This window comes from Nyctibius grandis, chromosome 5 (assembly GCF_013368605.1).
Source record: "Nyctibius grandis isolate bNycGra1 chromosome 5, bNycGra1.pri, whole genome shotgun sequence".
In the NCBI taxonomy this organism is placed as follows: Eukaryota; Metazoa; Chordata; class Aves; order Nyctibiiformes; family Nyctibiidae; genus Nyctibius; species Nyctibius grandis.
In genome coordinates, this window is record NC_090662.1 from 65,201,045 (window position 1) to 65,228,945 (window position 27,901).

The 27,901-nt window shown below is 42.4% G+C and overlaps 2 protein-coding genes across 7 annotated transcripts in view; one reads left to right on the forward strand and one right to left on the reverse strand.

Moving 5' to 3' along the window:
* The window catches only part of TXNRD1 (thioredoxin reductase 1), a 55,876-nt gene extending 49,101 nt beyond the window's left edge, over positions 1 to 6,775 (reverse strand). The window contains exons 1-2 of the mRNA XM_068400565.1: positions 6,638 to 6,775; positions 5,785 to 6,014 (exon numbers count right to left, since the gene is read on the reverse strand). Of these exons, the coding sequence (XP_068256666.1) occupies positions 5,785 to 5,806 (22 nt within the window). The 5' untranslated portion in view covers positions 5,807 to 6,014; positions 6,638 to 6,775. The remainder of the gene's footprint in view (positions 1 to 5,784; positions 6,015 to 6,637) is intronic.
* A 71-nt stretch (positions 6,776 to 6,846) lies between these two features.
* On the forward strand, positions 6,847 to 27,091 carry NFYB (nuclear transcription factor Y subunit beta). Of its 6 annotated transcripts, none has more exons than XM_068400567.1 (8): positions 15,846 to 16,195; positions 16,461 to 16,586; positions 18,305 to 18,398; positions 18,940 to 19,070; positions 20,933 to 21,130; positions 23,223 to 23,304; positions 26,148 to 26,227; positions 26,440 to 27,091. In XM_068400567.1, exons 3-8 carry the CDS (start codon positions 18,305 to 18,307, stop codon positions 26,470 to 26,472), a joined length of 618 nt encoding a protein of 205 aa, XP_068256668.1. In that variant the 5' UTR covers positions 15,846 to 16,195; positions 16,461 to 16,586; the 3' UTR covers positions 26,473 to 27,091. The 6 variants fall into 6 exon arrangements, with proteins under 6 accessions (XP_068256667.1, XP_068256673.1, XP_068256669.1 ...); XM_068400571.1 differs by having other exon boundaries at positions 16,465 to 16,586; XM_068400566.1 differs by lacking the exons at positions 15,846 to 16,195; positions 16,461 to 16,586 and adding an exon at positions 6,847 to 6,930.
* Positions 27,092 to 27,901: the final 810 nt, after the last annotated feature.

Sequence of the window (27,901 nt, forward strand, 5' to 3'; positions counted from 1 at the left end):
CTTGTCTGTACGTTACACACTTTTTTATCAGTCTTTACCTTTCTCTCCCTGTTTAGACTCTTTGGGAGAGAAACTTTATCTTCCTCCATGTTTAGAAAACGCTTGACATTTCTATTTCTACTGCTGTCCTCCTCATAAACAATCTTCTTGCTGTCCTTTTCCAGAAGCAAGGACACACACAGAAGAGCAGTCTTCAGGATCATAAAGTTGAAGGACACCCTGGGTCCTGTAATACCTCCTTGAGAGAGACACCAACTTAAACCCCTGTTGGAGTCAGAGATAACTCTGCATACTGAAGTCACTGGGAGACTGAACGCCTATTTCAGTCCAATATCAAAACACCAATTTCAATATGTTTTGGGTTTGCCTGTTAGTTCCATCTACATGAAAATTTAGTGCAGATCTTCAGAAGTGCCGTGTTAAGAAGCAGGACAGCAAAGACTGTCTCATTAGAAATATCTGTAGAACAAAGGAAACTCTTGAAAATCTGTCACGTTGCATCCTGTTTTCAATATTGGACTATTAGAAGGCACAGACTGCATAAACTACCAGTGCTGGGATTAAGATATCAGCTGTGATAAATTCAATTGATGTGTAAAAAGTCTATAAAAGACTCGAATTATTAATAAAAATAGTAATTGAATTAAGATATTAACTGATAATGTTCTTTATAAAGATGAAATGTAAGGTGTTTTACTCTGTCTTGAAATCTCGATAAAGATATTTTATAGCAAACACATTTGGTGCATGATTGCTGCTGAAGAACCCCAGAACAGAGCTGCGATAATCTAAACAGTACATCCATGGGATGTACGTCCCTCAGTTGTTTCTGAGATAATTGATTCCCAGCTTCCTGTGGCCGTTATAAGAGTGATCATGAAAATAATATTAGAATTTCTGTTCCCACAAAAATTTCTGTATATTCCTTCTGTATATAAACTTAGAGGAAGGCTGTCTCAGTCAATGAAGAGCCCACAGTGCCACTTTCTTATAAAGTACAGAATTCTTGGTGCTGAATGCAAAATCACCTAAACATTAGCGTTATTAAAGCTGACACAGTCCTTGTATTTTCAGAATATTAATGTCATTGAAATACCACCAGTCATTTCTGCAACCTTAGATTCATCTTACCTTACATCAGCCACCTAAAACTTTGGCCGCTCCTATAAACTCTTGATCTAAACTCCTTCTGTAGCCAAGAGAGAAAGACAGGCGTGTCCAGATGGTAACTCATCCTTCCAAAGACAGGCGCTTCTAAAGAGTGAGCCTAGCCCTTAGTTTGGACAAATTCAAGTGAGAAGAATTCCAGCTTTCATGTTTAAGTTGACAGAAGAAATCTATGTCTCTGCCTACACTGCAAATGTGACAATGTCAGTCAGTATCTTAGTGACAGTTAAAGGGCACAGTTAAGATCCATCCAGTGCAACAGATTCTAAGAGAACAATTTTGTTTTAGCGATGCCACTGACACAGTGGTAATGTACGCAGGCCTTTGAATCACTGCCTTTTGGAATCCCATATAATCACTTCTACAGGAAGGAAACTACAAATACTGACAAGTGCCACAGCCTCTGGAAACCTCTGATACTTCCAGGAAAGTCCTGAATTCCTCCAGTCATGCCAAGCAAAACTAAGTGATCAAATCTATTACCATTGTGCAATTCAACCATATGGACAAAATCTGAGAACATAGGTTTTATGAAAATAAATTTCCATGACAGAGCAAAACTTACATTCTGTAGTCCTCCAGAGCCCCTACTCCGTCCCTCCAGTATATCAGCACTGACAGCCTCAGGGCTTTCATAACTGTAACTTTGTAATCAGAACTGAAATGGGCAATAGTCCACATTTCCTCACTTCTCACGCCCATCTGACCTGCCTTCTGTGCTCCCTCTGCAGTACCCAGAACAGAGCTGTAATAGAACCCAGCTTCCCCACCCATGGGAGATGTAGGGTTTCACTGCACAGCCATTAAGCAGCTGCTTGTCCTCTTGCACAGTAGAATTAACTAAGACATTTTTCACCATATTTACGCTACTGAGAAATTTCAATCCCACATGTAGCTGATAATAGGAGAAAACCCAAAACACATACCCACAGAATGCAGCTGAATGCAGATGATAACAAATAAACCCACATGAATGACACTTGCAAGTGTGTCATAAATTTAGCTACAGAAAAAATAAGTTAAAGTTTTACTAGAGCTACTTAGGTTTTTCATTTTATACTTTGTGTTACTTGTCATAAGGTTTGAAAAGCTAAATGATTTCATCCTTTTCTATTTAAAATGAGCATTGATTTTTTTCCCGTGTTTTGAAAAGAGCCAAAACCAATGCAAATGTTTTTATCCTGGAGGCTGTAATGGCACAATTGCAAAGCAAGGCTCCTGTCAGATTGCATCTCAAAACTGTGGCATTGCTTTGTTGAAAACAAAGCAGAGAAGACAGTTATAGTTTCACCTCCAACTGTTGCTGTATTATTCACGGACAAGTTAGAGGCTTTTGCCAAGATCTTTTCTAATCCTTCAAATGGTTCTGTCTGGACCATCATCTTGCACGTGTACTTTGAAGTTCTTTGTTGCTCTTGTGGAATGTTTATACTTGATGTTTTAGACATGTTTTAACATATAAATCACCTGATTACAAGTCAGTTCTGCTCCTGGTACATTTCAAAGGGATTGCTGCTAGACACATTTAACCCCAGCTGGCTGAGATTAACTAGCACATCTAAACTTCAAGTGATATCTTTGGATCTACTTGCTTGACTACCTGTTCCACTGGTGAAAACAATAAGCTGATTTTACTTTTATCTAAAGGAACAAGACTTAAGCATTCATGCACTGCCTATCTGTCTTAGCTCCCCCAATAACTGTGGAAACATTGGCCAATTTTAATCAGATTTACTTAGTGGAATATGTCTCAACATACTACATGTCTGTCTGTCTTGTAAAAGAAGGGCAGTTGAGCAGTGGCAAGGAAAAGGCTCAAAAATGAGTTCAGCTCTTATTAGAGATTGCACACAGGAGCTCTGTCTCAAGAAGTCTTCAGGAAATGGCTTCACTTGTCATTTGTCACCTATGGTACTCTTACCTCTCCTGTTCTCCTAGTATCTAAGCCATTCACAGTTCAGGTCAAAGCAGGAAAGTAATATTGCTACTGATTCAGCAGATGGGTAACTGAGGCATAATATGCTTAAAATTCAGACTTTCAAAGGTATTTGTGCACCTCTCAGTTGAAATCTGATGGCCTGGATTTACAGTAATTTGCCCAAGGTCATACAAGAAGCGTGCAGTAGACCTGCAAATTGAATCCAAGCTTGCACCTTGCTCTTTGGACCATACTTCCCAAATGAGCTGTAGTCATTTCAGAATCATGCTCTGCCCAGCCCCCTCTTTGGCTGGATACCAGTCTGCTGTGAATAAACACATCCTTTGGTCCTCACAGTGTGGATGTCAAAGCTGGCTACTGTTATAGCTCTGCCTCAGGCGTACTGTCACAGTACAGACCCTATACATGACTCCTTTTCAGAGCTGCGGGACCACACAGCATGAAGACCACCTGAGCACCTAGTTCCTTCCAAGTGTAGCAGAAATTTTACTGTTAAAGGGGCAGTACTATCTAAAAGCAAGGTACACTTGGATAGCTAAAATATTTTTCAACACAAGTGAGAGCTACTGATCCTTGGAAAAATGAAAAATGTCCTGAACTTCAATTAATTCCATCTGATCTCATCCTACTGTGACTTGGTTAATTACCTGAGATAATTTATTCTGGATTTCCGCACTCTTTTTCCACATAGCATTGCCTGGCTCTGTAGCATCTTTCAAGAATCTTTAATTAGGATTGTCTAATACAAATAAGAATGCTCTAATCTCCAAAAAAGAGACAACGAGCATTAGAAAGATCACTGTTAAGAATGAAAATAAATTCCTGAAGCACCATGGAGCTCATAGTTTGACAACAGACCTATTTCCAGTCTGTTACACTCAGAATTTCACAGTAATGAGAATTCTGGAGAATGTTAGATGAACCCCCCACTACATCCAGTGCTATTTCTACAAAAAATGTAATTTCTTATTTCAAACACATACTTTTCCAAATGACAGAGTCCAGACCACAAGTAAGCACATTTTCAAGCAGGCTGATGTATCTGTTCTGGTTTAAAGAAGCATACTTGCTCACCTTTGACAGCTTTCTTAGCTAACACCTACTAAATAAAACAGAAGATATCTGAAGATTTTTATTTCCTTACTGAAAATTTCAGACACAAAATGACATCCTCACCAAATAGATCACAACCTCACGAAACTCTCGTACATCTCACTGCAGTTAACTCCAGCTGCTCTTGAACATTCTTCCCCTCTTTTTGTACAGACAGAATTTGAGCTGAACTAAAAGGAGAGGCAGATTGGGTACAGAATATGAGGAACACACTGCAGATTGAAGAAATTATATATGAACCTGTAGAATATAAAATCTAAATTACACGATGGGGAATTTGAGACTTAACTGATAAGCAGCTAGATAACAAAGCAGCAAGCATTATACTAGAGGATTTATCAAGGCTCACACAAGACACCCCTGATACTGTACAGAGGGGAGATGCAGATCAGACAGGTTGAAGTCCACCTTTTCAGAATATACGGTATGAATAGAAGACACGGTGCTGCAAATAGATGGAGCTTGAAAATGTACTTAGCATATGGATAAAATAATAAACCAATTAAAGACTGCATGATCAATGTGAGACACAAATTGTTACTAATGGAGGAACACAAGATAAAATGTATGTAAAGGGGAATGCTGGCTTGGATTCCCTGGCTTCAGCTGGCTGACAAGTTTAAGCACTGAGTGCTATTCTGTCGCCAGTAACAGTGAACACTTGTTCCCCCTGTGCTATCCTAAAGAAAAGTGTTGAGTAAAATAAGTGGTAAGTAGTTTTTCCATCAACACAACACTTATAAATGCCAGAAAAAATGCCACAGAAGAAACAATATTTTTGTTTCAAGTTTGAAAAATATGCAGTAGAAAGACCCGAGGGCCATGCTTTCAAGGAAAGATTCAAAATAGCGACCAGCTGCTCAAAAAAAAGGGCATTGTCTGCTCTGTGCCCTGAAGAACCTGCACACTGGTCAGCATTCAGCTTTCTACTCCCTTATGAAATTCTGGGCTGAGTTGAGAGAATCCATCCAAAGATCTTAAAACTGCACAGCAAGATGAATAGTGTATTGTCATGGTATTATACTTAGTGAACACAAGCTATAAAATAGCTAAAGGATTCCCTAAGGTCCCAAAGTTAGTGAATGCACTTGCATTACTTTAAATGTTCTGGGCATTTTCAAAAAAATAACTAATTACTGCTCACAGTACCTAGGAGGCAGAATCAAGCTGCGTATAGCATTTGCAGTAAAAACCTGAGGCCATGCAAAATTTGTCTCATTTGATGTTCCAGTTTAAACTCAAAACAATCCAAACACATGGACATTTTGAGTGACTCTGAATCTTTATGATATATCGAAACATACGAAACTAATGTTGTTACGTGAAACCAAGTGGAAATGTGTAAGGTTTATTGAGTTTTGCTTTGTTTAAATCCAAATGCCAGAAGAAAGCTAGGAGAGGAACGTGCTGTATTTATCAGGTATTAACCAGAAGAAGAATGCTAGCAGAGACCATTGTGAAACACAAGTTTCATACCAGTTCAGGTAAAATACTTAAGACCCTCAAGTAATGAAAAATTACTATAGGTTATGAAGAACTGCACAAAACAGAATTATTCTTGTTACCTCCATTGTGGAGACTGCACATACACGTGTTGATGGCAGATGTGTAGCATGTCTTTGGCTGCCTTCACCTACAAGAAAAATCCCTCTCTCCTGTTCTAGTGAATGTCAGGATTGGTGGATTATGAAGTGTTTCATATAAATGCTTCATAAAAGAGGCTTATAAATCTCAGCGGAGAAGTCAGTCCGACTATCATCTTCAACTGGCAGCCCGTATTTCTTCAGAACAAAGCCTAAACATGGAAGGAAAATGTTCTCTTTAGGCCCTGTATCACCAGGGGGAAGCGATTCTTTCAGGTTTGCAAGTAAGATTTTATTCCTGTAGAGGGAAGGGGCAACGCAGAGTGGTAGATCCTCTCACCCAAGGTTTTTTTCCACCAAAGGGTTGGCTGGGACCTAGGTCCCATGGGCCATCCTCCTCCTTCATGGACCTCCTCTTGTTCATCAACCCCTTCTTTCTCAGTCTGTGTGAGACCTAGCAAGTCACTGGGCGATGTAACATGTTTTTCTCTCCACCGATGAACCCAGACACAGGTGTAGGGCAGCTCTGAACAGAGCTGAGGAACCTCTCCACCATCTATAAAACCGGTGCCTGCCCTACCAACAGCAGACCCCTGCCGCTGAGGTGATCGGGGGAGAGGATGGGGACAAGGCCTGAGCGACACAGCCGGGAAGGCCACTCTCTCCTCCGTCCCCCACCTCCCAAGGTTTCCTTTACCACAGCCCCGGGGATGAGCTGCGCCTCGTCAGCTACCCCACTACACAACCACCACCACCCCTGCACCCCACGGGAGAGAGCCCTCTTGCCGGGGACAGCCAAAGGAACCTGCAGGCGCACCCCAACAGGCGCTTTTACCTCAGCCCAGCCGCGGGGCCCCCCTTCACCCCTCGGCGCGGCGGCCCCCCCAGCCGGGCGCCTCCGTCCGCATAAAGAAGGCGGGCAGGGCCAGGCCGTGCCGGGCCGGGCCGGCGGCGGGAGGCAGCGCGCTGAGAGGAAGAGCCGGCGCGCGTGGCGGGGAGGCGGCGCGGAGGGAGGGCGGCCCGGCTGCGGGAAGCGGGGCTCCGCGCTGGGACTGGTTCCTTCGCAGCCATTTTCTGTCCAACCAAACAGCCGATTTGCGGAGGGAGCCAACCAGGGCCGCACTGGAGGTTTGTGCCTGGCTCCGGCCAATGATTGGTAACCGGTTCCACTGCAGGCTCGAATGAAATGTCCGTCTCCCTCCCCGGGCCCTGGCGCTGCCGCCGCGCCGCCGCCGCGGGGACCAGGAAGTGAGGGGCGGCAGCCCCCGGGCCCCGCCACCGGCCGCTCGCCTCTTTGTGCGAACGGAGGCGCGGGGGCCGCGCGGACGGGGGAGCGGAGCTGGCGGGTGGGGAGGCGGCGCAGGCGGGGAGGCGGCGGCGGCGGCGGCGGTGGTGGCGGGGGGTCTTGGCAGGGGTGTGGGGGCGGCTGCCCCTACCGGTGTTCCCTTTCTCCGCGGGGCCGGGCGCGAGGAGGTGCCCCCCCTGCTCCGGCTCCATTTTGTGGCCTAGGCGGGGGGGGGTAGGAGGCGGAGACGGCAGAGCGGTTGCCCGGCGGCAGTATCCGCCGCGGGCCGGGCCGCAGCCGCCCGTGCGCGGGCAGGCGGGGCGCCCGGCAGCCCTCACCCCCCGCTGAGGTCGCGGTGAGGCACCTGCCGGGCGCAGGGCCTCCGGCTGGGCCGGCCTGGTGGCCGCCGCGACCCCTCGGTAGCGATTTCCCTCCCGGCCCGCCGGCCGCGCTCGGTCCCTTTTCCCGGCGGCAGCATGGCGGGCGGGGGGGCGGCTTTGTGGCGGCCGCGCGTCGCCGTGCGCGGGCGGCGGGGGCTCCGCTCTCTTTTGTTTTTGCCCGGGCAGCGCGTCAGCCCGCTGAGCCCCCTCCGTTCGCCGCAGGAGCGAGGGGCCGGGGCCCCGCCGCGCTTCTGGCGGGCCCCCACCACGCCCACGGCCCCTCGCCGGGCCGGCAGCGGGGTGAGAGTGGCCTGGCCTCTCGGGCCGCACCGCTGTTGTTAAGACCGAAATTTCCTTGAAGGTCTGGCGGTGTTTTGCAGGGGTAGGGAGCGTAGGGCGAGGCCCCGGGATGTGGTGAGAGTACCCGGGTGGCCGTGCGGGCAGCCCGATCCGGGCATGGCGCTTGGGGAGGGCTGCGGTCGGCAGGAGGGCTCCGGCAAACGGCCGCCGGCCAGCGGGCGGGTGGAGGTGCGCGGCCTCTCCTCCCCACGGGGGCGGGAGGCTGCTGCCTTCGGCACGGAAGTCACAGCCAAGGTGATTAACAATAAAGTTGCTAAATAACTGGGGACGCGTTGTGTTGTTCGATTTGAAAACAAGGGATAGCGGTAGACGAGGTACCTATCGAGCAGATGTGTGCTAGGTACAAGGAAGACGCAAGAGCACTTTGAGGCTATTTGTGTAAGTGGGAAGGTTTCCCCCCACCCCCGTGCCCCTGCGCTGGCTGCTGTTACATCATTGAAGGGCATGAGGGCATGAAATCTGGAAGTGCGATTGATCGGCTGGTGCGGTTGTACAGCATCCACGGCTTGTTCTGTAACACATGGCAGGTAGATCAGAGACAGGACTCTGCTGTTCTCAATGTTCGCACAACTGTTGTGTGTTCAGCAAGTGTTCTTGGGCATACCTGTGTGTGCCAGCCACTGCTCCCTCCAGAAGTGATGTAGTTGGTGATCCTGAAGAATATTATGTAGGTTATTCACAGGTTAATCATATTGGAAGGTAAAATAATTGTGTTCTAGTAATGTTTCTGCAGCTATTAAGGTACACAGGTTAAAGAAACCTTCCTACATCCCGTTGTAAGTGTAATACTTCAAGCAACAGAAAACCAGTCAACTTCTAGCTTTACCAGTTTCCTCGAGGCTTAACCAAAAGACTTTGTTCTGCAAAGAGCTGTCATGTAAAAGCTACCTGGTGGGCTTGGATTGCTTTTGGGAGGGCAAAATAATTGATAACAATGACCCGAACATTTCTAGGAGGTGAGAATGTAGAAATCTGGATTTCAGCCCTTAAGTGGGCTCTCTTATATGTAGTAACCATTGCCTGTCTTGCTGATAGATTTAAGTTACTGTCAATTGAAAAAAAAGTAATTGCAGCTTTCTCAAAAGAAGCTCAGGCAAAATAGCAGCGAAAAGCAAAATGGAAGGATCCACTTTGGGCATTATTCACAGTCTGGCTTTAATTGGCTTGCAGGAATGGAGAAATGGTGTTTATGCATAATCACTAGCATAGCGTTTCTAAACAATAAGCTTAGTGATGACTGGGGTTTTTTTTTTTTGTTTGTTTGTTTTTTAATTTGCTTATGTGGACTGTGGCATGGCAGTTACAATGTTAAGGGAGGATCTATCTGTAATTCTCTGGGAGGCCCAAGATGGTTTAATCTGAATCATTATTTATGAGGTCTGTGTGAGTTGCTTGTGCTCTGCATTGAGCGGGTGATTATATATGGCCTTGGCTGCTAGCATTTACAGCTATGAAATGATATTTGAAAGAAGTCAAGAATGCTGGATATTACTCTTTAGACCTTAATATTTGACAATTACAGCAGTTCAAAGTTTAACAGATAACCTTTTATTAGTGGTAACAAATACATGGAGGGAGGCAGCGTACAGAAATTGAGTGAAAAAGATTGTTCAAGATACTGTGAGGGTACAAAACCTGAAATACTAAGAAACTTTTAAAGTCAGATACCTTGTTTTGTCAATGTTTAAAAAGGCTTGCAAGGCTCTTCCTTTAGTGCTTTGAAGCACAGATCTTTAATGTCACTTTGCCTTTAAAATTTTGCTTAAAAACAAATTGCAATAGTACTTTAGAGAAACACGGTTTTTGGAAATTGATGTTTTAGTGGCAGAATGCTTGTAAAAAGTGCAGAATATGACTCTACACATACTAAACAACATGTAAACAACATCGGTAGAATAAAAGGAAGTGTCAGCAAATTTCATAATTCTGACTGAAAATACTGGCCAGGTCTGATCTAGCTTTTTAAAACTCTTACTTGCCCTGTTGCTTGAGAGGAATAAAATTCTTGGCGCACTTGATGTACTGCTGCGATGAAGGAAAAACATAACCAATTTACGAATGTTACCAAACTTATAAAAGAAAAAGGCAGGATTTATGAATTGCTGCTCTAATAAACAGATAAGCTTAGTTTTTCACAAAAAAATGCTAGAAAAGCATCAAAAACTTAATATGGAAAGGTAATATGGGGTTTTCAGTCAGTGTTGCAGGAGGAAGGAGATGCTGGTGCAGTCTGTTCAGCACTGCTGCCCTCTTCCAGCTTCTGCAAAAGCAACAAAACTGCCTCCGTTCATCTCTCTCTTACTGCCAAAGAAGCGAAGGCACGGAAACTCAGTTTCTCCTGCTTTCTCCTTATCTGTCCTGTTTTGGCCAGGATCAGCTGATCCACTCCTACGTTATGTAAAAATGTGTGCATTGGTAGTCCACCCATATATATTGCAGCTAACCATGCTTCTGAACGGTTATCCAGCCTAGTAAGGAGCCACCGCATACTCTAGCACAGTTGGATCCATGCAGAGGGGACTTGTGACTGGTGACATCAGGGCTTGTAAGATGAGCCATAACGTTGATAATACCGGTACATGGAGGGGGAAGGCGGAAGGGTGAAAAGATCCTATTTGGATTTCATAAGGCAAAGGTTTCCTCGCTGTAGTCCAGGGGAAGGGAGCCTGGTACACCCTGGATGCTAGTGAGCCTTAGTGACACTGCCAGCTCCTCTCAGTATCAGTTTGCTTCTCCTGATGTTATTCTGCTGCGGGGTAAAACACTGAATGTGGGAGATTAGAGGAGCCTGAGATGGAGAGAGACAGTGCAGCATCTGTTTGTGTTCTAGGCACATGCTAAAGGGCTTTAGCTTTACGTTTTGTGGATCTGCCGGAACAATGTCCTGTGAATGCGTTTACCAGTCAGTATTTCTTGCTGCAGGAGACACTGCTTTGCTGCCCGGTGAGAATTCAGTGGGAAATTAGGTTCTCCAGAAGTAATTGAAAAATAAAAGGAAATTAAAATTGTATTTTCGGTTAAAAAATATTTCTGTGTAAGAGCAGCAAGTGAGGGTGCAGAAAGCTCAATTAAAACTTTATTGTCTCTGCTGTTACGTACTGCTTTACAGCTTTACATGTCTTGTGATAAGGTGTGGTGCAAAATTAATCTACAGTGGCTGAAGTGGTGCTACCTACAGCTTTAGTTGCCATTTCCATCCTACTTCTGTGGCAGGGACAACTGCATGGGAAGTGTACCAAGTGCTTCAGTTCATTGCATATCATTTTCTGCTGTCTCTCTTTCAGGGGTAGCAGTTTTGGGAGAGAGGCAGGGTGGATAAATACCACTTAAAGTGCTTAAATCACAAAAGGCCTTTGGTTTCCCTCAAGAGACCGGTTTTGCAAAACATTGCCAGGTGACTTCCCAATCTGAAGACAAAATCTTGTTTTCTTTGATTCTATTTTTGCCTTTTATACTGATCTAAGTTTTAGACCCTTCCCCTCCTCCGTGCTGACAGGTCTGGGCTTGCATTCTTCTTTATTTATCATTTAGCTGAGCCACTGATACTGCTCTCTTAAGAGAGCTCTTAAGATTAAACAGGATGCAAGATTTACTTTGAGATAATGACGTTTTATTAATTCAGTATAGATGTATTCTAGGAGTAGCCTGAGTTTTGGGCAGCTGACAGAAGCATTTTTTTAAGCATCCTCCAGAAAATTTTATACCAGATGTCAGTGTAAACCTGCATGTTCATTCACTTGCATCTTACCACTGTGTTTTCTTTGATGCCCTTGATCTGACATGTTTCTCTTTTTACATATTTCTCAGGTTAATTTTGCTGGATCTGGTAATTTGTACATTCCTAGTAACATTCTTTTTCACTAGAGATTTAAAAAAAACAAACAGAAAACCACCACCAGAAAACTTGTGCTGCTGCTTTGTATTTGGATGCTTTTTGCAGTGTATCACTGAATATTTGGGTAGAGTGTCCTGTACTTGGTTTCTCTCCCTTGTTGTTGATAAAAATCAGATGGTGGCATGATCGCTTTAGAGACTGACATGTTGTTGCTTCTGATACACTTAGCTCTTGGGCTTGATTCAGTCAATACATGTATGCATGGAGGAGCTTCAGTGTTTTCCTGGCAATGAAGGCTAAGGGTCATGTACAGCGTGCAGTAAGTGCTTCTTGCAGATGTGTGCAGTACATGCTACTAGACCAAGGTGTTGGAAGCCTTCCTCCCTCGCGCGATTCGGTAGCTGCACAGGTGTAGGAGACACTGTCTTGCATTAAAAGACGTTGCAATGTCTGCATGCTGAAACTGCCATGCAAATAGGATATATAATCTGCAAATACTTACTTTTCTTTGAAGCAACTTGTAACTGCTCCAGGGGCTAAAGCAAAATCTGAAAGGAGAGTTCTTGCCCATCTGAACCTTTTAGGATTAGATCTTCCAGGATTGTGCCTGTTCATGAAATTTAGCATCTGCTTCCATCCAAAGAAGTAGCTCTTCCTTACCTGCCAGCTTAAGGGCTGTTGTCCTTTTAGTTTCCCAGTGACTGCAGTTACTGTAGGCAGGGTGTTTCTATGCTACATTGGACTGCTGCCTTTTTAGAGTAACTTCAGGGACACTGAAAGTTTACTTTGTTTAATGTTGTTGGGTTCTGTTTGGGTGGGGTTTTTTTTTTGTTTAAAAGGGGGGATTAATTAGCAACAATGTATTTAGAGCAGCATTTTCTCATTTTCTGAGCATTGTATTGTGTTGTGTGTATTACAGACCTTGTGCTGAGCTGACGATCAGGTATGTGGTGATTGACTTGAGTTTTGAACATCTGAAATTAAAACCGTAATACTTCAATGTGTAACTGTGTTCATTATGAGATGACTAAGATAGCAGTGGCCACATTTTTCAGCAGGGTCATGTTTGTGACATCCATCGGGCTCAAAGAAGTACTAGCAGAGTGACTAGATGGTATATTAATTACAGTTGCTGTAGTCAGATGCCTAGCTCTAGATTTGAATTAAATGACAAAATTAAATCTGACTGAAATTCTTCCATCAAACTTACTTGGATAGAAGTAGTGTGTAGAGATGCTGCTCCTTTTCTCACCGCAAGGCCAGCCAAGCAGTGGAAGAGGCTCCCAGGGCAGCTGGGCAGGCTCCGTCCGTGGAGGTCTTCAAGACATGGCTGGATAAAGCCCTGAGCAACCTGCTCTGAGCTCAGAGCTGACCCTGCTTTGAGCAGAAGTTGGACTAGAGACCTCCTGAGGCCCCTTCCAACCTGAATTATCCTGTGATCCTAGATTAGGACCTGGTTACGCTAAGTGTTATCCAGAAGGGTGTTATGCTGTCTGTAAACCCCTGTCCCAAGGTCATCCTGGCAGCTAAAAATCTTTCTTAAAATAATATGCACAGAAGTAATTTCTGTAAGCTGTCAGAGCCGGTTCTCTTTATCTGAGACAGATCTGCCTTTTTTTTTCGCAAGCCTTTTCCTGTCAATTTTGCTAATCGCTATTTTAGATTCATAATGTTGATAAGCTTCCACTCAAATTCTCACTAATTGTGAAATAATGCATACTGTAAGTAGACATGGAAATATGCACACAGAAAAGAATAAAAGCAAAGATAGTACCTGGAGGATGCATTAGTCTAATGTGGCTAAAACTGTCTACAGATGTGGCAGAGGTTTAAAAGAGATTCAAGCAGGAATTGTCTTTTGAAGGTGAGCTGGGCTAATGAAAGCAAGATGGTTTCTTAAATAATACTACTGGGTCTTGGCAATGAAGATTCAGCTAGGGTAGCCTGCAGGACGGGTGAGCAAGAAACGAGTGAATTATCGTATCACTGCAGAAATTTGAAGAATATTGCAAACCTGCAAGAAGGAAGCATTTTAGAAGATATGTTTAATAGAAAAGTGAAAGAAGAGAGAAAGAAACCTTAAGGCGTTGAAAATAGTACCAGGGCTGAGCAAACGTAATGCTTAAAGTTTGTGGAGTCCCTCATTCTGAGTTAAATTCTAGTAGGGATCAGAGAGCCGAAACTGAGAACAAGCTTGCCAGAAAATCCTAACGTCTAATTTTGGAGGTAGCTTTTGGGATTTATCAGACTGCAGAATGTTAATTGCTTCAAATTGCAGAAGGAAAAGAGGGACACAACTCTCTTAATGATGGGTGATGTCAGTTTTGGTGATCTTGACATGCAGGGTTGTGATATCCTTGCATTGTCATTACAGTGAGCTGAGAAAGCAAACAGACCTTTTGGAAAATCGAAAAGCGAAGTTAAATCTCCCTACAAAGAGTCTGCAAAATGCAGACAAAGCAAATTTACATGAAAGTTCACCTGTGGAAGGCTAATGCTTAAAACGCTACCCTGGAGACAGAGGATAAAAAGAAGGCGGAGTTACTGAATGCCTTCTTTGCCTCTGTCTATACTGCTGGAGGCTGTCCTGAGGAGCCCCGGACCCCTGCGGCCCCAGAAGAAGTCAGGATAGAGGAGGAATCTGTCTTGGTAGATGAGGGCTGGGTCAGGGACCAATTAAGCAATCTGGACGTCCATAAATCCATGGGCCCTGATGGGATGCACCCGCGGGTGCTGAGGGAGCTGGCGGAAGTCATTGCTAGGCCACTCTCCATCATCGTTACTAAGTCGTGGGCAACGGGAGAGGTGCCTGAGGACTGGAGGAAAGCGAATGTCACTCCAGCCTTCAAAAAGGGCAAGAAGGAGGACCCGGGGAACTATAGACCAGTCAGCCTCACCTCCATCCCCGGAAAGGTGATGGAACAACTTGTCCTTGGTGCTGTCTCTAGACACATCAAGGATAGGGGGATCATTAGGGGCACTCAGCATGGCTTCACCAAGGGGAAGTCATGCTCAACCAACTTGATAGCCTTTTATGAGGATGTAACCCGGTGGATAGATGATGGTAAAGCTGTGGATGTGGTCTATCTTGATTTCAGTAAAGCGTTTGACACGGTCTCCCACAGCATCCTCGCAGCTAAACTGAGGAAGTGTGGTCTGGATGATCGGGTAGTGAGGTGGATTGTGAACTGGCTGAAGGAAAGAAGCCAGAGAGTGGTGGTCAATGGGACAGAGTCCAGTTGGAGGCCTGTGTCTAGCAGAGTCCCTCAAGGGTCGGTACTGGGACCAGTACTATTCAATATATTCATTAATGACTTGGATGAGGGAATAGAGTGCACTGTCAGCAAGTTCGCTGATGACACAAAACTGGGAGGAGTGGCTGACACAACGGAAGGCTGCGCAGCCATTCAGAGAGACCTAGACAGGCTGGAGAGTTGGGCGGGGAGTAATTTAATGAAATATAATAAGGGCAAGTGTAGAGTCCTGCATCTGGGCAAGAACAACCCCATGTACCAGTACAAGTTGGGGGCAGACCTGTTGGAGAGCAGCGTAGGGGAAAGGGACCTGGGGGTCCTAGTGGACAGCAGGATGACCATGAGCCAGCAGTGTGCCCTTGTGGCCAAGAAGGCCAATGGCATCCTGGGGTGTATTAGAAGGGGTGTGGTCAGCAGGTCACGAGAAGTTCTCCTCCCCCTCTACTCTGCCCTGGTGAGGCCGCATCTGGAATCTTGTGTCCAGTTCTGGGCCCCTCAGTTCAAGAAGGACAGGGAACTGCTAGAGAGAGTCCAGCGCAGAGCCACGAAGATGATTAAGGGAGTGGAACATCTCCCTTATGAGGAGAGGCTGAGGGAGCTGGGTCTCTTTAGCTTAGAGAAGAGGAGACTGAGGGGTGACCTCATTAATGTTTATAAATATGTAAAGGGCAAGTGTCATGAGGATGGAGCCAGGCTCTTCTCAGTGACATCCCTTGACAGGACAAGGGGCAATGGGTGCAAGCTGGAACACAGGAGGTTCCACATAAATATGAGGAAAAACTTCTTTACGGTGAGGGTGACCGAACACTGGAACAGGCTGCCCAGAGAGGTTGTGGAGTCTCCTTCTCTGGAGACATTCAAAACCCGCCTGGACGCATTCCTGTGTGATATGGTCTAGGTAATCCTGCTCTGGCAGGGGATTGGACTAGATGATCTTTCGAGGTCCCTTCCAATCCCTAACATTCTGTGATTCTGTGATTCCTTCCTTTGGGCAGAGCTGCTGTGTAAGAAGTGAAACGGTTTTACAAAAGCCCATCAAAAGGGACCAGAAGTGCTTTAAAAAAAGCAATGTGTGTGTGTGTGATATTCTGTCCGATGAAGAAGAGGTGGAAGAGTTGTTTTTTTTTTTCTCTTAAACAGCTCCTTAAGGCTCCATCCAGCTGTGTGTAGTATTGCCTTGCACGCGAGCAGCCCTCGGGTTACGTGTGCGTCTGTGCCCCAGCCGAGCACCGGATGTCACCTAAAAGTTGGAAAGCAAAACCCAGCCCTGTGGCCACAGGTGAAGTGCAGATTAGAGAGGTTAAATCGTGCATTTTATACCTACCCAGAAACATGAGCAAGATTGCTTCTCCCTCCCTCGCCCTCTTCAGACTAATGGGTCTGGAAAGAAGGGAGCTGCGTGGTCTCACTGGCAATGACCACGTGACCCTTTGGAGCAGAGGTTGTTTTCCAAAGGCACCCAGGTACCTGCAGAGCTGGTGTAGGTCAGGGAGTGAATTGAGGCCGGTTCCGTCTCCCATAGGGCTGTGTGTTTTTCTTGTCAGTAAGGCTGGCTGCTTGCGTTGGAAACGGCTGGTGTGGGAAGGGGGAAGGATGGGAAGTGCTGATCCAGAGAAGGAACCGCATGGACTGTAGAATGGGAATGGACGAGCTAATTTTCTCGCAAACAGGTAAATAAACAAATGCTAACAGAGCTGTTTGATGTTAAACATAGGCAGGAAAATTTGGGGAAAGGTGAGTCTGGTGCTGTGCATCTAAACATGTTCAAAATTACCTTTGGATTTGTGTGCCAGTGTAGAAAGAGTTTGCATGTGCTGGGAACCCCTTCTCCCTCCATAATTTTTGCATTGTTTCTTCTCTCCAAAAGAAGCGTTATTAAAGCACAACTGCAAGAATACCATCTCACATGAAAGAAAAAAAGGACATTTTGAAAGCACAGGAGCTAAATGTTCTGCGAAAGTTTATTTTTAGTTTACTAATTTTCAAGACACTTGCAACTGGAAAAAAGTAAAGATTGTCTAAGATTGTGAGACTTGAATTTAGACTTACATTTGGCACTGCTAAAACAGCCCCTTTGAAAGTGGAACTGTTGTCTGCCCTAATTCGATATCAGTCTAAGCTTTCTACTGAGCACTTGATGATAGCATTTACGGAAATTCATTATTCCTGTAAAAAAAGCAAAATGCAATATGGTGACAGGTTTTGTGGGCTGAAGCATTTGCTGTTGCAAGAATGCATGTATATCTGCACATTGCGTACAGTGGCAAAGTGTGGATGCAAAAGGCAGCGATGTGTTGGGTTGCTGTTTATCTGTGGCAAGTCCTCACTGAAGGAGGTGAGAACTTCCAAGGGATGTAGGAGACATCTCCACCTCCTTCACTTCTGGAGTATGAGGAAGCGCAATACATGCAATGTCTCTAAGCGGTGAGACAGGAGGCTGCTGAGGAGCCTCTGGGCCACAGCCGCCATTCAGAGCAGCATTATGAGACCTCGTTACTCATTCACAAAGTAGACTTTCTAGCAAACGTTGAGACTTGCCAGCAAATGGCTGCTGATGATTTCAGTAGTTTTGACCGCATCGGAAGGGGGAAGGCAGGAAGGGCAGGCTTCTCCCAGACTCCTCAAGCTAAAACGTGGTCAGTGCCTCCCAGGACAAAGGTTCCTAGCTGGGAAGGGAAGTGCTGGCTCTTTTGGATGCTCTCTTTCTCCTGGCAGTCAAATTACCTATTAAACTGTGACCCAGTCTCTAAAGCCTCGAGGAGAAGGCTTGTTGGCCACCACGTAAGAATGTCCTGAGAGGAGCTGAAGGATGCCCAGAGAAGAGAGGTGGGACAGAAGCAGAGAAAGCAAAGGAAAACGTGACTTAGAAGACATCTAGGAGTGACTGATGCCTCAAGGAGGATGAGGATGCAGAGCTGGTCCTGAGGTCTGGTTAGGAAAAGTTTGTCAGTGGGCTTGACAAAAGCTGTTTGGGTGGAGAGTAATAGTGAGTGAAGGATGCACTCTGTGTAGTAATTGTAGGTAAAGTGTTCAATGAGCAGTGGGCTGGTGTTAGGTTTGGAGAGTTGTTCAGAGAAACAGATGCCTTGACCTGTTCTGGTCAGACTCTCATGGGAGCGACACAAGGTTGTTATATATATGCTGCATGAACCAAATGTTTCTGTGTCCCTGGTTGAAATTCTGGGGAAGCTTCACAAGAGTTTCACTATTTGCCCTGTCAGTAAAGCTCAGTAATGAGAGAGAGTATGCTGTTCTCAAATGGTGAAATATTTATACTTTGTATAAATTGGTCTCATAGTTCTAAGTTGATGAAAGTGCTGTTTTCCAGCAATAGCTGCTCTTACAGTATAACAAACGTACCTGAAAGGTTTCATTCTTTTGGTTGTAGATGGATGGTGATAGCTCCACAACTGATGCTTCTCAGTTAGGAATTGCTGGAGATTACATTGGTGGCAGTCACTATGTGATACAGCCTCACGATGGTAAGAAATGTAACACTTTCCTGTTACACATGTAACACAATGTAATACTACTATTTCTCTGTGTGTGTGTGTATATATGTATATATATAGATATATATATATATTTCCTTCCAGTTCATGTATAGTTCTCTGCTATCTTCTGTCAAGCTAAGAATTTGCAATTGTTTGTATTCATAAGGCTTCACTGTATAAAGCATTTTTTCTGCAGTCTGAAGGTGGAATTTTTCAGTATTGACACTGAGTCCTTCAGGGTGATGGCAAAAAAACCTGATGTTCTAGGAAACAATTTTTATTTTGACGTGACATTAAGAATGCTTGGTGTTCAGCAGCCACGTACATTTCTGTGCATAGTATGATAAAGATGATATTGAACACCCATAAAGGTAGCCTGGTGTTACATCTATTTTTGAAATTATTTGTACAATGTTAAAACACTGTGCTTTCAAAGGTCTTCATCCTTCAGTGTAAATTTTAAACTGTCTTAATTATTGCCTGCTGTCTATCAAATACAATTTCTGTTAACTTTTCTTTATTTCATTAGATACAGAGGACAGCATGAATGATCACGAAGATACAAATGGCTCAAAAGAGAGTTTTAGAGAACAAGATATATATCTTCCAATTGCAAATGTGGCAAGGATAATGAAAAATGCCATACCCCAAACAGGAAAGGTAATAATACCCTTGTCCGATAAAGAAGGTGTGTTAATGAATTTTATTCCTTCCTCTGAGTGAACTCGAGCTGGTAGAACAATATATTTTTTCCAAATGATCCTGGTTAATTGGAGAAAAGCCTTCTAAAAGAAAAGAAAAAAAAATCTGAGCAGGAGGTGATTGAGAGCAAGTCGATTTTTCTTAGGTTTCTGAAAGCTTTTAGTAACCGCTGTAATTAAGCGTATCCAGAACAGTGCTCTTCACAGGGCTTTCTAGTGCTTTCTTTTTCTAAAATGTATTCTCTGAAATTGTCATAACGGGTCAGACTTGGTGACAATTCCATATCAGTAAGAATATTTTGTATGCAATTCTGTCTTACGAAATTTAATCTGCTTTTATTGAGGTGCATAAAATTTGGAATAAGTGAACCATTTTAGATGAAATAAAAATCCAGTCCTCATCCTGAAGGAAAGAGAATGGTTAGTCTTCCATTGCCCAAATCTTTACATGTCCAAGTGCCAAAATAACCTAAGAAGTCTGCCTTATAACATGTAGCAGATAAGGCCAGGTATTGAAAGACTGATCTTATTTCTTACTTCTAAGAATAGACTTTTTAATCCATTCTGCTGAGCTGGTGAGTGTATAAGTGTTTGACCGTTCTACCTGTTTATCTTAAACTTTTGCAGGGCTGCTATTACTTGCTGTTTCCCTATTGTATTCCAATACAATTCCTGCCCCAGTAACATTACCTCTAGCTAATGCTGATTTCTTTTTTTGAGATCACTCTAAATAGAAGCAAGACATAATTTACTTGTATCTGCTTGTATTTTCATAGTGTTCAGGGCTTTCTGGAGATCTGGGTGTTACATTTATATCTTTGCTGTGAAAATCTCTTCACTAGTCCATATTGTCATAAATTTTTAGTGATCAAGATGAGATTTTTCTCAAGAATTTAACATATGGGATGTTGAGCTATCTTGAAAAAGCAGGGAGGTTTTTGTGAAAAACTGCAAGGGAGGCTGCTGGCTGATGAGTACTTCTGAAAATCTTGCCCTATGTGTCTGAAAATATCAGAGACACTAGTGAAGATTGTACATACAGTTATTGCTTCATTATATTTTTTAAATACAAATAGGTTCTTCTTGTGTGAAGAATAAGAATCTTAATTAATATAATCTTTCAGTTGGCTCCTGTCAGCTTCCCAAATAATCATGAGTAATGCTTGCTGTTATTTTAAATCAAGTAAATTGCTTTTGTCCAGCTGAAAACCATGATCAAATTTACTTATTTCATTCTTGCCAGGGGCATATGTTTCTTCATTTGAATTTTCATTTGGAAAATTTATACCAGAATATTAAAGCATTATAGAGGCTTGCTGGGAGACATATATTCTAGTCCCTGAATCTGGTCAGGATAAAAATACTTGTCATTGCTGAATTTGTGGGAATGTGCTGCAGTGGGGCTGGAACTGCTGGGTCTGTTAAAAGGAAGATGGAAGTGGGCTATGACATTGTAATGAACAGGTTTAAAGAGAAGGCGTAGGCAAGCAAAGTAAGCAATACTGATATGTATCTATATGTAAAAGCTTGTACAGAGCATGGTTATGACTTCAGGAGATCCTGGCAGTTGGCTGTGCTGCTTGAAATAGTAAAATTTAGCTTAAAATCATGTTGCAGCTGTGCTTCCATAGAGCAGTGATGACATCCAGTGGTTCCCTCACATACAGGTGTTGCCTAAATGGTGTTATCATCAGGTTTTGGGATGTTTCCTTTCTTATCGAGTGTATTCTTTTCTTGGGTTTTTTTGGGTTTTTTGTTTGTGTTTTTTTTTAATCTTCTTGCATCTTGATTAATCATTTTATGATACTTTTTCCTTACTAGATTGCTAAGGACGCAAAGGAGTGTGTGCAAGAGTGTGTAAGTGAATTCATCAGCTTTATAACGTCAGAAGCAAGTGAGAGGTGTCACCAAGAGAAAAGAAAGACCATCAATGGAGAGGATATTCTCTTTGCCATGTCTACCTTGGGGTTTGATAGCTATGTTGAGCCTTTGAAGTTATACCTCCAAAAATTCAGAGAGGTTGGTATATACTTCAGTATATCCACATTTATTTCACCTGGTTGTGTTTATCTTTCGCTCCCTGTCATTGTAATTGTATAATGGCTCACTTGCACAGTATCTCACGGCTCTTGTCAGGGACTAATGTAATGTTTAAAAGCATTCCAGAGGATATGAAGAGAAAAAGGAGTAAGTAAGCATTTTGATTAGACTTGCTGATTCAAAGTAGTTAAAGCTTTCAACTGAATAGATTCTCTAATATATTGCTGGTAGTAAATCACTCTGTTCTTTAAAGGTGCCCATTAAGAATACTTAATTTGATCTTTCAGTTCAATCAATAAAACTGTACTAGACTGCATCCTCTGAGGAGCTAGCCTAATGCCTGTTGTTTGTCTGGCCTTCAGATCTGCAAAAGAAAAAGTTGTTTTTCTCATGTTGGAATAATGATTCACGTGGAAGGCTGTCTGCTTCAATGTTGTTTTTTTTTTTTTTATTATCTGTTTTTTAGCCTGTCGCTCAGTTTTCTTTTGATATGTAGTACATGCTAGGTATGTGGTCTAAGCAGTTTAATTTATCCCTTCTCTAGCAGAAAGTGACTTTTTTTTTCCCTTTCAGCAATTTAAACTTTTTGAAAAAGAAGTTGCTTCTGCTTGGTTTTTTTTGTTCTGGTCCCGTGTTCTGCCACCTCCTATCTGGAGACCAAAGAGAGTTATGCTTTCTTGCTTCTTTACTTTGATGTTCTCTTACCTCAGAATACCAGATTTAACCAAAAAAATCAAAGGTATATTTCTCCAGTGACCTCTCTCTTCGTCCTAGTCCTGAATGAAGTTGTTCAGGGTTAAAATAATCCTGGGAAAAAAAACTCAAAGTAAACTAATTTTTTTGTTTTTTTTTAAAAAAAAATGTGGTTCTCTGTTGGTATGGCTGCTTGGTTTTACTGGCATGAGCGAAGAAGGTATGTCTAAATTGGCAGTGCTGTAGATAGAGATGCTCTTCAGACTTTTTGTTCTGTAAGCCTAAGTTTTTCAATTAATGGCGTCAGATTTGCTAGTGATATTTAATTTGCTTAGAGCACTTGAAGCTTCTGCTTACCAGAGGGTCATTTACTGTGATAACTGAATAACAGGAGGTGTAATCTAAAAGTTGACGTACTACGGGGTGATATCTTTTTCCAGTTCTGTGTAGCAGTTGCATGTGCCTTCAAAGTGCTGTATGTACTTTAATTCAAAATGCAAGTAGTGCCTAACTAGTTTCAGTACTTCTGGAGAGGTCTGAAGTGGGTCTGTGCTAGTATGCTAATGAAATTCTGAAGTGACCATTTTTGCAGATATATATGCTGTGGTAGCAGAGTAGTTGGATTGGGTTTTAATTGGATGGATGGATTGGATGGTTTTGCTCATCAGTTTTAAACCTCCATTTCAGCTAGTTCTGTCTTCAGGGTACTGCATATAGTGAATTATTTCTGTTTTGTAGCTTAGTATTTTGTCTACATGGAACAGTTGCAGAGAATACTTTTTATACCTACATTATTTTCTTAGATGTTCCTATGTAAAAGCATAGAGCATCAGGCTTCATACTTGTAAAACTGCATGCAGATAACTGGGAGCCTTGGCTTTCTGTGCTGATACCCTTTCTGGCTGTAGTCCTTGATGTGGGAAAAGAAATCCAATATCTTGATTTTAAATGTCAACTCTTAGTTGTATGATGATGGCATTTGCATGTGGTTGGTAAGCAAATGTTGCACATTCTTGATAGTTCTGAGATTCTGTGATTTCTCGTCAAGGCTCTTAACAGTTCCTTCTGGATTACTGCAGATCTTTGACTTTCTGCAGAAGGTGAAAGCCTTTCTTAGAACTATACAATCCTAGTTTGCAGAGTTTTTGTTTCTGAGGAGTATGGCTAAGATGAAAAACACCCTTCGTATATTCTTGTACTATGCACATTCTTAAATCCTGTAGAGTTTTACAGGTCTTAGATTTCAAACCCCAGCTGCTTCACAGTGACTCTTCTGCAAGTTCCAAACCTTGGCTAGAGCTCCTGGGGTCTTGAAACAGTCTCAAGGCAACTCTACTCTAACACAAATTCTCTCTCTCCCCCCTCCACCTCTCTCCAGGCAATGAAAGGAGAAAAGGGAATTGGAGGAACAGTTACAACTGGAGACGGTCTGAGTGAGGAGCTCACAGAGGAAGCATTTAGTAAGTAATACTTTTAAATTTATTATATTATTACTATGGCTTTTCTAAAAACAGCACTCCCTTTAGACATCAGAATTCTTACTTGAGGAATACATCCTGGACTGGCCATGTGTTACACCTGTGATCCACTGATATTTTCCTTTGAGATGTCTGGAGGATAACCCGTGCTCAGATAAACTCCTCCGAGTCACTAGTATTTGTGGTCAGAATGAAGTAACATAGGGATAAATGATGATACTCTAGTAATAGCTAATGTCAACTGTGGAAGATTTTTAAATGCATACATTAGTGCCAGTATTTTTTCTCTACACTTAAACACAGATTGTAATGAAAGGTGCAAACATTTTTTTTTCTTTTTCCCCAGTAGCTACATACTTAGGCCACATTCGTTCTACTTGCAAGACTGTTGGGGAAAAAGTAAAATAAACTCCACTTGATGACTTGAGGAGCTCGTCTTTGGGAAATGAGCCAGAGAAGAACATCGTCTTCGTATAATTCTAAAACACTTAGTATTTCTTATATTCAAAAGAGTGCACAGATTGGTAATTAAAAGGCGTAGGGCAAGGAGTATCATATGCATTCACTGTAGTTTTTCTTCCTTATACTATGAATTAAAGCCTGATACTTGTTGGGACTTTGCGTTGATTTTGTTGATACTGGATTCTTGCATGTAGTCTTCACCTTGGCTTTTAAATGTTACAGGCTGGTAATCTTGAAGCTGACACAAGAAGAATTAGGAGGTGCAGCTCTAGTTGTATCTACTGATGAGATTTAGTTTTTCAAGTATCTGATACATCTTCTCTTCACAAGCACTGGTAAACTGCTGAACTAGCACAAATTCAAAGCCTGAGAACTGACATGACCTATTCAGGGTCTGAAACACACTTTGCTTCCAGTATGATGACTCTGGGTCTCTATTAGCCTGGAAGATAAGCTCATAAAACTGGCTGGAAATAATATTGCAACATAAATATTGCAGGGGACTTACAGAAAGCTTTATTTTTTTTAATATGACTTTTAATTTTACAATTAAAGATTAGGCAATGCAAATAGTAAACTTATCGATACTCATATGTAATAGCTCTGTTGGTTTGGAAGTAGTAAGACACTAGCACAACTGTAGGCCCAACTTACTTACCTGGGGTATGTTGCTAATGGCTTCTGGATTGCAGCTGTTGGGAGTCTGTCCAGCTTGGAAGCTTGTCAAATCAATATATAGAAATTGTTCTAAAAGCTTTATTTTGTATATATTCTGATTTGCACTTCAAGCATTTAAGCTGCAGCTCAAGAATTGAGGGAAAATACATAGCTGGAGACTTCTGACTGTGTCTGCATCTAGTGTCTTGTTTTGTATGGGCAAAGAGGCAAATTCACAGAAAGTTTCTCCTCTGGGATGCTCACATTCCACTTAGCCTGAGTACAATGCCCACCAGAAAATGCAAACCAGAAAAAAGGAATCCCCTTACATCTCTGGATCCTCTGTCCCCTTCCCAAGAGAATATTACGTCTTGGCAGGATGCAAAGGAGATGTTGCAGTAGTAGAAGAAGAAGGAAAAGAAAATTTCTGTAAAATAACTGATCAGGTCAAGTGCTGCCAAGTGTTTCTCTCCACAGGGGCAGCAATAGATCTATTCAGAACGATGGTCTCACTGCAGGAGTAGCAGTAATAGCTGTGCTACTGTGGCACAGCCCTTAGCTCTTTGTCTTAGCCTAATGCCAGGGCTGGGTCAGAGGCTTGGCACTGAACTGTGTTGGATGTGGAACATGCACATCAGAGTGCAGTAAAATTTTGGACCTGCCAGAGCCACTTCTCACTGTGATCTTAATGCATCTTTAACTTGCAACTTAACTATTAAAAAGTTACTACAATGAAGGTAGGGGGGAAAAAAAAGACTAAAAACACAACAAAAAAAACCCCAAGTGTCAACTTTCAGATGAAAGCTGCTAGGATTATACTGTGTTTTGAGAATTTTTTAATGGGTTATCCATTTATTTATACATAATAACAGACATGCTTCAGAAAGAAAAGCGCCCCATTGTTTCTTTCATAGCGGAGAATGTTATGCTACAATGACTTAACTTGCAACTTAAAAGAGTTTTGCAGCTTTCCTTCCAAGTAATAGTTGTAACATACTCTGAATGTCGCAGAGCTCGACGTACATGTTATTGTAACGGCTTATCTTAGAGCATCACTCCCTGTGTTTTCTCTCTGAAGTCTCAGAAGTACTTTTTTACTCCGTTCATTGGCCTCCTCTCTCCTCTATGAAATTCAAGAGCTCTTGGGTGTACCCTGAAGGGCACGCTGAAGTCATCCAGCGTAATAGCAGGCTCTGGCAGTGTCTTTTTTTTTTTTTGTAAAGCAGCACAACATTTTCATTGACTTCCTCATGCATGTGTATGCTCAAGTGCTAACCTTACATCTAAACAAAACAAACTGAATTCTCCAGGTTTCTCAGGATGTTGAATGCTGAAGATTGCTTTTTTTGGTGGTCAGGATGGCAAACTCTGTTCCATTCACCACTGTATAGCTGTGTATGTTCTGCTTCAGGATAGGTACAGGGGAAGAACAAGGTGCAGCCTTACTTTTAGATTATCTGATGCAAAATTAAGTGGAATTTTGCTGCTTAAGTGTTTCTTAATGGGAATAAGCTTGTTTACTTGTAACACTCAGTAACAAGTGTGTCTATATGCAGTGTAGGTTGGTAGCTGTCAGGAGAGGAATGGCTCCATAGTCCTGGAGTGGACCACAATTAAAGGTTATTTAATGGTGACAGACACATCAAACAAGGCTCTGTGTATCCTGCAGTTCCCGTCTAACTTTCTTAAAATGCTCTTTCTTTCAGCTAACCAGTTGCCAGCAGGCTTAATAACTACAGATGGCCAACAGCAGAATGTTATGGTCTACACAACATCATATCAACAGGTACTGTATCCCATCCCCTACTCTCCCTTTTGCTGCTAAAATTCAAATGCTAATTCAGCTGCCCTGTCCTGAAAGATGAGAATGAATTTTATGTAGACCTTTGGTGGCGGCTGTCGTGACATTCCAACACTGTGACAATTCCAAGCTGGTAGCTCCGATGGAGTTTTCAGAAAAGGTGCATTTGAATGTGAGCTTGCATTTTCTTTCTCTAGCTGTCTGGTGTTCAACAAATTCAGTTCTCATGATTTGAAGAAAACTTTGGATCTGGGAACATGAGATGGAAAAGCTGTGCAACTCTAACGAAGAGGCAGTTTTAATGACTGGTGAAGAGATTTATCTCTTTGTATATTAAATAGCTGTAATGTAGCTACCTGAAGCTTGACTAATTGAGGTGTGAATTCTGACTCAAATCTTTTTCATGATGATTTAAAAAAAAAAATTGGATTTTAAAGGTTTTAAAGTATTTTTGTTTTGTACAAGAGTTTGTTGCTCTGTATAACTCCTGTATGCATTGTATATTGCAATTTATTACTGTCAGAGATTTGTAGACAGTTTCTTATTTTCATATTGAATCATGTTACTTTTGTAATTCAGGTAAACAGCTGGGTTAATTCATGTTTACCCTTTGAATAAAATTGTAAGGGTAAAGTTCGTTTTTGAATGTAAGTTGCCTTTATTATAAAGATTGAGTTGGTCCTCGGTTATGTAACTTGTCTTGCATGACAACCTCAACTAACTTTACATGTCAGCGTATTTATTGAAATTTTAAAAGGGACTTTTTCCTCATGAAACTAGCAGCTCAAATGAATTGCTACAACTGTTTTTTTTAATGTACCTTCAGAATTAAAAGTTAACCAAAACCAACCCGTGCTCTACTACGTTTAGAGGCTTCGAGCTTACCAACAGTGTTGATGAAAACTGTGTGCGATGCAGGTCTTCATTTCGTTTTTTTTTTTCAGTTGCATTAACTCTCCTTAGACTGATATATTTAAGTTAGTCTTTGTGCTACTGAAATAACTCTTCCTTTTTATGTATGGTTTTTAGAATCCAAAACTTAGAAATTCAAGGGGGGGGCCCGGTATTTTATAGTCCTTGTGGTAAAAGACCTCATTTTAACTTTTTACTGAAATGTTTCAAGGTTTCTTGTGAGACTGTGGGAACTCAACTGTGTTAGTGACTTTCTGTGTACAGGCTGTGTGTGTGTGTGTGTGTGCGTGTGATGTGTGTGAGTGATTGAAACTTGAACAAGTGATACTGATCTGAAATGGAAGACAGACTTCTAGTTTGCTGTCTGTTTCCTGGTTTTGCAATAAACTCTACCTAGATAATGTAGTTCTGTATACTTAGTGAGCTGTTCTTAGTAACGTTGCTGTTTCTTTAAAAATTGGGTGGGTAATTTTGTGAGATGCAATGTCTCTTAGCCTGTTAGGATAGGGCTGGTGGTTTGAGTAATATATCTTATTCAGACTGAATTTTGGGACCTTTGATATTTTTACTGTTTGCAGTGGACTGAAATGTAATATAATAATTATCTTACCACATACCTGTCATTAATTTAAGCAAACCGTATCTTGAATCTGTTGCCGTATAATTTCTTGCTGGTTTTGTCTCTTTTTTTTTTTTTTTTTAAAAAAAAAACAAACACAAAAAAAACCCAAAAAAACCTGTTTAATA

Bases quoted from the DNA above. Each gene is read 5' to 3' on its own strand.
- NFYB (XM_068400566.1), top strand. From the start codon at position 18,305: ATGGATGGTGATAGCTCCACAACTGATGCTTCTCAGTTAGGAATTGCT. The intron at 18,399-18,939 runs GTAAGAAATGTA...TTATTTCATTAG, and splicing joins TGTGATACAGCCTCACGATG to ATACAGAGGACAGCATGAAT. The intron at 19,071-20,932 runs GTAATAATACCC...TTTCCTTACTAG, and splicing joins CCATACCCCAAACAGGAAAG to ATTGCTAAGGACGCAAAGGA.